General features: G+C 29.9%; 1 protein-coding gene across 1 annotated transcript; it reads right to left on the reverse strand.

The window, feature by feature from the left end:
* Positions 1 to 4,294: 4,294 nt before the first annotated feature.
* Positions 4,295 to 4,961, reverse strand: LOC129289071 (factor Xa inhibitor BuXI-like). The gene is made up of 2 exons (XM_054925892.1): positions 4,708 to 4,961; positions 4,295 to 4,659 (listed from the first exon to the last, which is right to left on the reverse strand). The coding sequence occupies exons 1-2, from the start codon at positions 4,938 to 4,940 to the stop codon at positions 4,323 to 4,325; spliced, it is 570 nt and encodes a 189-aa protein (XP_054781867.1). The 5' UTR covers positions 4,941 to 4,961; the 3' UTR covers positions 4,295 to 4,322.
* Between the last annotated feature and the right edge of the window lie 7,380 nt (positions 4,962 to 12,341).

Below are 12,341 nucleotides of genomic sequence, written 5' to 3' on the forward strand. Positions count from 1 at the left end.
TATTTATACAAGCCCTACACAAGGATTATTAAGAGAAGGTGGGATTCTCAGCTCTGACAAAATCTTCATATAGCTGCTTATGTCTTTAATCCTACCTTTCTTAAAGATAAAGAAAACTTTTCTCAAAAGCCAGAGGTTATGCAAGGATATCTTACTGCTATAGATAAGAAAGTCTCTTCTAATAAGACCAAGTTCTTGCAAGAAGACACACAATATCAGGAAAAGAGTGGTAGCTTTAGTCATCCATTGACTATTGAATCTGCAAAATCAATGCAACCTAATAAAGTAAAGATTTATATATTTATCTTTCATATTTATTATCTTGCAACTTTATCTGTAAAATCTCTTCTACTAACTTTATCTTTAATATGGCAGATGAATGGTGGTGATATTTTGGGAAGTAGTTGTCCGAATGTTAAAAACTTAGCTATTAAATTGTTAAGTCAAACTGCATCTTCACTAGGTTGTGAAAGGAATTGGAGTGTCTTTGAAAGAATACACTCCAAGAAAAGGAATAGATTGGAGCATCAAAGGTTGAATGATCTTGTATATGTTCATTACAGTTTTCACTTAAAGAATAGGTATATTATTTAAAGCTTTGTGTTTATTTGCATTCATAAAGATTGGATGAATGAATTCTTATAGTTTGCTATTGTCATGTATTTTAGAGTTGCTAACAAGAGAAAAGCAATTGATCTTGTTGATTTTGAAAGTATTGATAAAATTGAGTATTGGGTAATGGAAGAAGATGATCCTTCTTTACTTCATGTTGATAGATAGAAGGAGATCTCATTTATGATGAGCAAACACTACCAAGAGCTATTATTTTGCAGTAGGAAGAGGAAGGTTTGAATTTGAATTTTCTTGAGAGCTTTATTACATGCTATCACTTTTATTATATTGCTCTTAATAATGCTTTAGTCTGGTTTGATCACTTTAATGCATTTGTTTATGAAGATGATCAACATAGAGTGAATGTGGTAAAGGGTGAAGGGATTGATTTAAGATCATTTAGTTAGGAAGATGATGATAGTTATAACACAGATGTTGATGCTTTTGACCCTAATCATGCCTGGATTAATCAAGTGGATTGACAAAGATCTGCTAATATCTTTGGCAAGTAATGAAATTATTAGTTATCTTATAATGTTAGGCTTGTGGATTGTAGATTGTTGTACTTATGAACTTGATGCATTATGTTAATGACTTGAACAAAACATATTATGGTGTTTTTGTTGTATTAATGACTTAGGTGTTTTGAAAGACTTAGGTGGTGGTATATTGTTGCCAGCTTGTTGTATTAAAGACTTGGGTGGTATTATATATATATATATATATATATGTTATTTTTTATTTAATTATTAGGTCGTTGGTCCAACTGGTTGAACTATGAGACCTGTGACCTGCTGACATTTCTGGTTCGCTGTTTGGTCTAGGTTTTAAAATATTGTTTACAATAATACAATAGCAAATCACAACTTCACATGTTAATTCTTTATTTGCTATTGCATTTTTGCGAGTGTATGAAGGAAGGTTTTGAATATTTAAACAATAGTTGTGGATTATTTATTTTCAATAAGGATAATTTGGTAATTTATATAAATTTATTAATGATAGAAAAATCTCAAAGGACTTCAAAGGAATTATGACATTTTGAGGGATCAAATTATCAATTGCATTGCACTTTAAGTTTCGAAGGTTTTATTCAAAACAAAGAAACTCAACTTTTTGTAGGTATTTTCATCCTTTTACACCTCATTTGGCATACAAAGAATCTTGCCTTACACGATGGAATCCAAAACAAGTAATTTGGGTGGACCTCTACAGTACACAGACCAAAGTAAAGATACAAGTGTTTCAACAGGACGAACAATCTGCAAGCATTCATTCACACAAGAATCATCATATAAATCTGCTCAACTGGGAAATCAAGATCTGCAAATTCAAAAGAAGGAAAATTGCTTACTGTGCTGCAAAAATCCTGCTAAAAAAAAAAAAACTGGAAGTACGTGCAGCGCTCTCTCTTCTCCAGATCTGTGACTCTACTGCCGGAACACTCGGTGGTTTCTTTCATTCAAAGCTTACTTGGAAATTTGCATCAATGTTCCATTGATCTAGATATTTCAATTCTCCTAAAGCTCTTCAGCAAGTTTACTCTCACCATTTGTGGCACGAGTCAGCCTTCGGATTATGTTTTACTTTTGCTTTCCCCTTCCCCTTTTAGTGACTTTAACTATATAGTTTTGTTATAACATTTAACTATTTAGTTTTACTTTTTATCGTACATTTTTTGACTTTTTATAAAAAAAAATTAAGGTTGAGAGATATATTAGACTTGGTCTTGTCACCATGGAGAGTCAAGCAGAACACTAAACTAGCAGAATATGACAGATTTTGTAAAGAGCATGCCATTCTTGGGGATTTATTTTTTTCAAGTAAAAGATAAAGAAAGATATATGGATTTTATCAAACTTTGACATCACAATATATAAAGTCAAGGGTCATTTTTACCCTCTAACTTTTGACATCAAAATTAAATAGGGTCACTTTTCTATACCAAAAAAAAAAAAAAAATAGAGAGTCACTTTTGCATTCAAAGTATTTGCTTAGGGACACTTGGTGTGATCCAGTTATAGAAGGTTATTTAGATTATACATTTGACAGGAAATTGTTGTTAATATTTTAACATGCTTACTTTGTAATGTTAAGGCTTGCTTTTTGACAATTTGTAAAACTTTATTTTACACATTGGAGTTAAAAAATGATTTAAATATCTCTGTTAGGAAAATTTATGGCAATTGGTTGTATATTTTTTTCTCAATTGAGAGACTCTAAAACTTAATTTAAAATTTCTTGAGACATTTTAATTACTTAACATGATTTTGAAATTTGGGCATTTTTTTCAAATGCAATTGAGCCTTTCAAGCCTAACTAACATCATTCTCATTTGAACCCCTTTTGAGAGTTGAATTGAAAGCCATGTTGAATTGCTAAATTTGACTTAATAATTGCAAGAGAATCATTTTTTTGGACAAATAAATGTTTCAAAATTGTTGGAAAGCTTGATCTTAATTTGTAAACTAAGCATTCCTCCATATTCCACTATTGTTCTTTTTGATTTGCATCTTGAGCAACTAGTAAGGACTTTTTCATGCATGCTTAGTAAGTGAATAATTGATCAATCTAGATATTATAGTGCTTGTTTTACTTGAGGATGAGCAAAAGTTCACGCTTGTAGGGATGTGTTAACTTCTAAAATTTGATGTCATTTGAGCACATTCTTCTTAGATTTTGATATTTTTTGGCACAATGATATATATTTTGACTATCCAAATTGCGAAAATGTGTATCAAAGAGTTTATACACTTGGCTTTAATTTAATACTTTTGGCTAAATTTGTGCTATTTTGTTTTAAGGTTAGGGTGGAACTAGTTATAGACTTTTAATGATGCTTTTGGAAGGCTTTGAAAGTTGTGGATGATTATCAGTAGTTAAACACTTTGCTCCGAAGACTTTCTTAACATCTTATAAATTATACTTTACTAGTGTATTTTGCTCAAACATAATTTCTATTATTTTTATATGATTATGATTTCTTAAATGGGAAATAATTTACATATTTCTATTTAATCTTATTTAAAAGATATAACCTGTCTCAATTTAGTTCTTCTTACTCAAATAATTATATGACAAATTCCAATTACCATGAATTAATTCCATTAAATTCAAATAAATACCTATAAATGTTTTAAAAGTACAATTAGAATCAATTTATCTTGATCAGGGTTTTTCTCAAGTTCATATTATATTTATTAAATCACAATCTTATGTGTCTCTAGCCTCAGACAACATGATTTATTTACCTTAATCTTCAATTTACTTGATTAATCATATATTAATATCATTTAAATTTTATGAATAAAAATAGGATGTTATGCAAGATGAGCCTTCTCCATCATTAAAAAACTTGTAAAAGTAGGCCCCCATTTGGTGAATATATATATATATATATATATATTTTGGTGATGTTAGGCATGTTGAGTTCTAGGGACGCATGAAGGCCAAGATATGCCTCCATTCTAAGAGAATTTATAAAAGTATTGACAAATCACCCACAAATAAGACCCTTAAATTGGTAGTGAAATTTGATTCCATGATGATCCCATAGGTTATGGGTCAAATCTTAGAGTATAAGAATAAAAAAAGTAAGAAGCTTAGATAGAGAGAAAGAGCCACTTGAAGTGTAATTTTGTTTAATCATCAAGTGCAAGGAGTTTGCTAAACTTAATCCTGCACATTACTTATTCATAGTTGATTACACTTCACATAATAGAGGTTCTACGTGCATCAGATGATTCAGCATTAATGAACACAGCAATAAGAGGATAATCATCAGTGATAACCAAAAGCGAGTTTCCATCATTGCCTCTGGCAATCCCAAGATCTCTACAAGAATCACCATTAATGGGACAGAACACAATCTTATACGTGAAAAGAGTATATGGTTGAATCCTGAACGAACACTGCATTGTTTTCTCGTACCCACCACTAATTTTCATGGACTTCATCCCATCTTCTCCTTCAACAATGGTCCACCTGGACGGCACAGGAACATAGGATAGTACTTTTCCTTCAATAGAGAAGAAGTCCACATTAATGCTTGGTGTGATGTATCTAATTTTTAATGGGGACGTAACTGTCTAAGGCAAGCCATAGTCTGGAAAAATGCTAGATGGCCGTTGCACAACACTATGAGGGCAAGTTTCATTTCCAGTCTTGGCGAGATCCAAGCCACCGGGTCCAGGCGTGATAGGTGAATGGATGTAGTATGAGGCACCATTCACAATGGGTTCGCCCTGACCGTCAAGGAGAAACTTGGCTGTGGTTAAAGAAGTGAAGAAGGAAAAGAGAACTAAGAGGGAAAACAACGAAGGCTTCATTATATTGATTGTTGAGCTCTTGTTTTTTGGGATGTGGTGCTGTGTGAAAACGAGATGATGGAGGGTTCTATTTGTAGAGCTAATGTCTACCAAAAGGAAGGGTAGTTTAGATATTCATCGATGCAAATTGACCAAAGCAAAAAAATAATATATCACATTTTGGAGGAGGCACAAGCACACGAACTCTAAACTTTCGGCTTAGGATCCAAATTATGGAAGCAAGATGAGGAGATATATTTTGGGTGAGTTGGACTTATGGAAGGCTTACTAATGTATAATAAAATGAACATAGTGTTGATGTTTGTGAAACTATAATGTAATTTTAAAAACATTAAGAAGTTTTCTTGGTTCATGTAAAGTAGATATTTTTTGTGGCACGGAAAAAAAAAAAGGATAACTTTATCTTGTAAAAATATCCCAGAAAGTATAACTTATAGTGTGGATGGGAAAGGCCAACTGATAGTTGTGTGGAAGGGATAGCAGATTACATAGAAGCATATCAATTGGGAATAAAAATTTCGTCTTACCTTGTAGGGGAATGAGGGTATTTCTGATTAAATTGTCGGGTTGTTTTACTTATGCAACATGCTTTGCTTAAAAGTAACTTTTTTAAAAAAATTTGGAAAATAAAGTATGTAAACTTTTTTCCCCTTTGGATTTTGAAGATAGATTTGTCTCTGTATAGCATGCAGAATTACAGATACAAACATGGTGCCGGTTCTCTCTTACTGTCAATATCACCATAATATATATATTTTTTTTCACACGCGTTGCCAAGTTGTTCTTATCTTATATACTAATTTTTTTCTGGATAATAAGCACGAAGAATATGAAGCACAGAATATTGTGGTAGCTACTTTTCACTATGTTGTGTTTTATCAATTTACTCATTGTCGTAATGAATCAGGCTTTTTGAAGGCACTTGCCAACAGTCACGTGAGGTCGAGTCACAACCCAGATGGAGCAGGGACCTCTGTTTGTCTCCCCCTATCCTTTTCTCTTCTTCTCGCTCTTCGTGTTTCGCATTTCCCTCGTTACAGATCTTTAATTAATTAAAAGTGTGCTCCATTCCCAATTCTCACAATCTCTATACTGATTCTTTTCTCAGTGAAGTTGTAGCCAAGCATTTGCTTATCCCCAAACAATAAATGACAACAAGCAATACTCCCTCTCCGTAGCTATATATAAAATTTTTAGTTAAATTTTGTATAGCAATAAAAGTTTATTATTTAGTTGAGAATTTAAAATCATAACAATATATCTAGTTTTGCCACCCAACAAATGTCACAATTAATATCATGGTGGTGGGTAAAGCATACAATTAATATCTCTTTTTATTTTCAAGACAAGGGTAAAATTGTTCAATTTCTCACAATTATTATGATACCCGTTGCATTTAAAGACAAGAACAGCTTCTAAAAAAATACCTTATATAAGAACGGATGTTAGATATGGTAAGATACTTAAGAGGGAGGTGAATTGGGTGCTAATCAAAATTTTGGGTTTTTTTGAAACATTTTTATCAAAACAATGTATAAGGGAGAGTTTGAGTAAATGTGAGTTCAAAACTTTGTTTGCAAGAATGTCAAAGTAATTTTTGCAAGCTTAATATATGTAGAATATTTAAAATAATTTTTAAGTGAAGTTAAAGTACAAACTATAATTGCTAGAAATATAAAAAGTTGAAGGAAAAGAGAATGCAAAATGTAATTTATCCTAGTTTAATTCTATCACCTAAACCTATATCCAGTCTTCAAGCAAACCACTTGAGATTTCTCCACTATCTTTCACAATTTTGAACCAGACATTTGTGAGCCACTACAATCCTACAAGTTTGATATAGGAACTTATGAGCAGTTAGAATCACTCACTATACTAATGAACTTTTCTCTTAAGGGTATAACCTCTTTTGATTATAAAAAAACATCTCTACATCACTTTTTACAACAATTTTAAATAAGTAAATCATTAAATAAAAACTCTCTCTAAAAGTAGAAATGAGTATAGTCAAATACTTATATTCAAACAATAAAGATATAGAAAATATTACTTCAAGAACAATGTCTTTCATAAGGTAAGAGAAATATGAACTTGAATTTTACAACTTGATGGTTTCTGAGCATAACCTCATAAGTTTGAAATATTATATTTATAATTAGGTGTTTATATGTGTAATGACCCAAATTTTTTTCTAAATTAACGTAAATTAAATTTTTTCTAATTGATATTTATTTAAATTAATTTTATAATGGATAGTGATAGTTTATAAAAACTTATATATTTTTTTTTGAAGGTTCAGGATTTGAATTTTATTGAAAAAGTGTGGTTTTATTTTATTTTAAATTATGACAAACATTTTGCCCTTGTTGTAATTTTTCCTTGGGGCATTTCTTGTAGTTTTCCCAATTATTCTTTTTGTTCAAAATTTATATCTGCTGCGCGAAAACAGAGCATTCGTCCAGCTCATTCCTTTCCTTCCCTTTACCGACATGAGATCTGATTCTCCACCGGCATTGCACTCCTCCCCTGTTCTTCGCGTCTCCGGTGGCCGTAGTGCTTGTGCTGTCTTGCAACACCAGGTTCTCCATCATCCTTCCCATCTTTGATTATTTTCATGCTGCTACTCTGTTCTGCCGTTCACGATCAAGTCGCTGGTGTGCGTGAGGAAATCAGTCGCTAGAGCTGGTGACATTTGTTGTGAGTTCTTTTTCCGCTTGGTCTAGCGCTGTTAATTTTCGTTTGCTTATTATGAGGAGATTGGAAGAGAATTAAAATTATGGTTTAAATAATAGTACTTGTAAAATGTTTGCTAATACGCATATTAGAAAGTTTTGTTTGATTATAAGTTTTTAAAAAAATTTCATTAGCTCTTACGGGGACATACTCAATTTGGGTATTAATTATCGATAAATCTAACTTGAATTATATGAAGAATTTTGATTATGAAATTATGGTGAGACAAATTGCATTCTATGAAATTGTATGGATGATAATTATAAATGATAATGTTTAAAGATTTGATTTGGGAAAGCCTTTGAATTGCTTGATAAAATGGGTGATTGGAGAACTTGAAATTTAGAGTGATTAATTATGGTACGTGTATATAAAATATTAATTAAGTTCTGTTGCTTGCACTTGACAAGAGTTGGAAAGAGTTTATCAAACTTGAATATGTCATTGAATTTTCTTTTTATATTAGATAGGGCATTTAGAGGAAGAAGGTTTGATTGGGTTTTAAGAAGTGAATTTTAGTACCTGAAAACATTTCAAATAAGTGAATAATATCTCAACTACTTTACCATAAAATTATTTTCTAAAATATTATATTTATGTAAATTATTTTAATAACAATTATGTTAAGTATTGAATATTTTGTTATTTAAATTCTTATATTGGGAAATTATAAAGAAGTGTTGAAAGATAATTGAGTTATGGCAAGTGTATTTTTTTTTTCTTACCTTACAATGAATACTTTCAAATTGATGAGATTATTTTTATGAACTTTGGTTATTTTGAGTTATGCAATAAATGCCAAACATGGATTTCAGTTACAAAATTTTATCTTGGCAAGTTTTAATGCTCAAAATTATTCATGCGAGTTTGACTTTGATAATAGAAACTATATTTTATAACGATGATTTTCTCGCATGTTTAAAAATGGATTGCTATAAATTTTATATAGGACACTGGTTGCTAATGGCAGTTCCATTAGTCTTTGGCACCTTAGTTATTTGTGAGTCTCATACTCGCATTTATTTTTGTGGCTTCAAGCCGCGTTTGATTTGCATTACTCTTGTAGATTGTGTATTCACGTTTGTTTTGTGGCTTCTTTTGTGTTTGGTTACTTATTCTCGTAAACTGTATGTCCACGTTTGATTTTGTGACATAAGCTGCGTTTTGTTATTTACTCTCATAGACTGTGTATTCATATTTATTACTTATTTTGATAAGTTCCCATAGTTATGAGATTTTAATTATTTGATGAATCTTTTTTTATTGGTTTTGATTAACGATATATTTATAATTATTTAATGCAGTTGTTTTGCTTTATTAAAAATAAATGATAATGACGTTTGATATGATGCTTTAATGAATCAAGATTTTATTTAATGTTATATAGAACCCTCTTATGCCAAATTTTATTAAATATTTAGTTGCAAAAATTGTCATCTGTAGCACTCATAATTATTCTATATTTTTCTTTTATACACATTTAACTATTTATTGTTAGGATGCTCTTCACTGAAAATTTATTTTGGTCTCAGATTAATTAGCTGACGTTGATCCCATTACTGACCTCTAAAGGACATACAACTGTTATGGGTGAATTTTGTTTAGCATTATCTCCTTTAATGTAAATATTTGAATTCATGTATTTTATTTTGGAAGTAAGAATAGATACTCCGCATAGCCTATAGATAGGTATTTATTTTGATATATGTTGTCTGTTAGCTGGAAAGAGCTGAGCTCCAGACTAATATTATATCTTGTGTAAAATATTGTGTTGTAGAATTTTTGAAAGATCCTATTTATAGGGAAGGTTTTGTCAAAATTTCTATAAAAATATTAAATCTTTTATTATAATGATTTTTTTAATACATTATAATTTGTACTAAAGAGAAAAGATTTTCTTTAATTTAAGGCTTAAGGAATATGTGATATAACTCATGTGTCGTGTTAGTCACCCTTCAATTTTGGGACATGACAATATGAACATGAATTTCATAAACAAGGCATGCCATATTCCCCCATACAAAAATTATAATAGAATATAGATTATTTTAGGGCCTTATAAATTTAAATTGGCAAACCAAAAACAGTTAAAAAAAAACTTGGGCCTAACCCACTACTAGATATTTGGGCTGAACGGCACTGAAGAGATCAGCTGAAATTTATAATTTCTCAATTGAATGAATTTTTTTTTCTTTTTTTAAGAAAAAAATTAGGTGAGTTGAGTCTTAAAAATCCACCAAGATCATAACATACTTTCAGGTTTAAAGAGCACTTACAAAAGTATTCGCATAGTACTTGCTAATAAGGTACTTATATCGGCATTCTTACCAACTAAACCAACATTTATTAGTTCAATAGAATGAAATTTGATTTCAAAGAAGGACAGCTTATATATGATGTGTGGAGAACCTATATATCTAAAGTATGTAATCTATGAATATCATACTTTTTTTAAGAAAGAGAGAGAATATCTTATGTTTTACAAAAAAAAAATTAAATTTTTATATAAATTCATGGATGTTAATTTTTGAGGATTTGCTCCTGTGTAATTGACTATAAATAAATAATGTGCAAAAAAATTAGTTAATTCCTTTCATTTTGTCATAATTAAATAAAGTCAAGCTTCAAGAGGCTCTTTACTCCAACCCTCTAAAGCTTATTAAATTTATGATGTTTTTAGTTTCTCAATTTATCGAGCTCTTATTGTTAGAAATGACAATATATATAAGAAAGGAGGTGAATTGGATGTTAGTCCATTTTTTTATTTTAAAATTGTATATATAAGTGTGTGCTTGTGCAAAAATTTAAGTTATAAACTTTGTTTGTAAGAATACTTAAACAATTATTACAAGCTTGACACTTGTTTAAATGATAGAAATCAGATTTCAAGTGAAATCTTAGAGTATAAGAATCAAATTTAATCCTCATTCAACTGTATACATACTTGAGCAATTACATCAATTTTTAAGAAAAACACTTGAGATTTCATCACTATAATCCGTAATTTTGAATTAAGCACTGAGCCTTCCCCCCCCCCCTGTAGTGAAGTCTTCGCTTAGGAGATATCTCACTCTTGAATTATATTTCTAAGGTTACCACGCCCTTAGTTCCTAAGAGATATCTCACCCTTACTATTACAACAAATAATTGAAGAAGATTCACACAATCTCACCCTTACTATTACAACAAATGATGAGTATTAAAACCATTAATAATCCAAAAATTAAACAATTATAAATAAGACTCTGTCTTTACATTTGTCTCTAGCTACTTTGAACTAGAGAAATATTGAGAAACAAAAATCATTTCATCTATATTATATTTATTTTAATCATCTCATATTTCATCTCTAAATTAATAAAAATAAAATTATAGAATTTTAAAAAAATATGGAGAGGGTGTAAGAGATGGTTAAATTTTTGTTCCTAAATTCATAAAAAAAAGTCTGTCTCAAATTCAGTCTCTAAAATTAAAAAATGTAAAATTAATACGAGAGATGGATTTGGAGATGACCAGCTTAGGGATGAAATATATTCATCTCAAAACTTGTCTTTAACATTTTTATTTTTTTAAAATTAAATTTTTAATGAATATTGATAGAAGTCAAGATAAATTTTGGCGTTGCTTTTTTTAGATATGCATACAAGCCATCTATAAATCTATCTCTAGAGTTTAAAATATTTTTTAAATTAATTCCATCTCTAAAAATATAGTTAATCTCTACTTTCATCTCTATTAGAGATGATAATTAGGCTGTCTTTAATTATCATCTTTATTGTTATAATTTTTTTTTGTAGTGGATAGAAATCAAACTTCAAGTGAAATCTTAGTGTATAAGAATCAAATTTAATCCTAGTTCAATTCTATGCATACTTGAGCAGCTACAACAATTTTCAAATAAACTATTTGAGATTTCTTTACTATAATCTGTAATTTTGAATTGAACACTTTTGAGCCACTACAATCTTTTCCTTTATATATATTGAAGTCTTCTCTTCAATTATATATCTAAGGTTACCACACCCTTAATTCTTAGGAGAAATCTCACCCTTACTATTGCAACAAATAATTCAAGAAGATTTACTCAATAAAAACTCTCGAGGAGTATGATGAGTAAAATAAAACTCTAATACTAAAATAATAAGAATATAGACATATTTTTGGTCAAGTATAATTATTTTTGTATAATAGAAGAAATAATTTAAATTTCATAACTCAGCATTTTTTTATTGTTCAAGCTAATTAACAATGAGCTTATAGTGTTGTAATTATAAGCCATTGATTAATATAGGAGTTAGAAACAAAAATGAGCAATTTATGGTTGTTGGGAAACTTTTTCTGACTCATTAACACGTTAAAATGGAAGTTGAATCATTAAAATAGCTAGGTGGAAATTTCGACGTCAAGATGTCACGTTAAAATGTTGGTTAATGCGTTAAACTAGAAGATGCCTAAAAAATGAAATCTGGAAACCTTATGACATGTTAAAAGACTTCTAACGCGTCAGAATAAAGGTGGAGAAAAATGAAAATTCAAGGGTCATCTAAATAACATGATAAATTTAACTGCAATTCAGCGCCTTGATACTTTCATGCAAATATCTTGACTTTGGGATCTTGAATGATATTCTCCCTTTGACAGAAGTTAAATTCCATGTAAAAAACCGAA

Source organism: Prosopis cineraria, unplaced genomic scaffold, assembly GCF_029017545.1.
Source record: "Prosopis cineraria cultivar Desert tree isolate PC_DT_omini unplaced genomic scaffold, ASM2901754v1 PC12, whole genome shotgun sequence".
NCBI lineage: Eukaryota > Viridiplantae > Streptophyta > Magnoliopsida > Fabales > Fabaceae > Prosopis > Prosopis cineraria.

Bases quoted from the DNA above. Each gene is read 5' to 3' on its own strand.
- LOC129289071 (XM_054925892.1), bottom strand. From the start codon at position 4,940: ATGAAGCCTTCGTTGTTTTCCCTCTTAGTTCTCTTTTCCTTCTTCACT. The intron at 4,660-4,707 runs GCCTTAGACAGT...CATCACACCAAG, and splicing joins ATTTTTCCAGACTATGGCTT to CATTAATGTGGACTTCTTCT.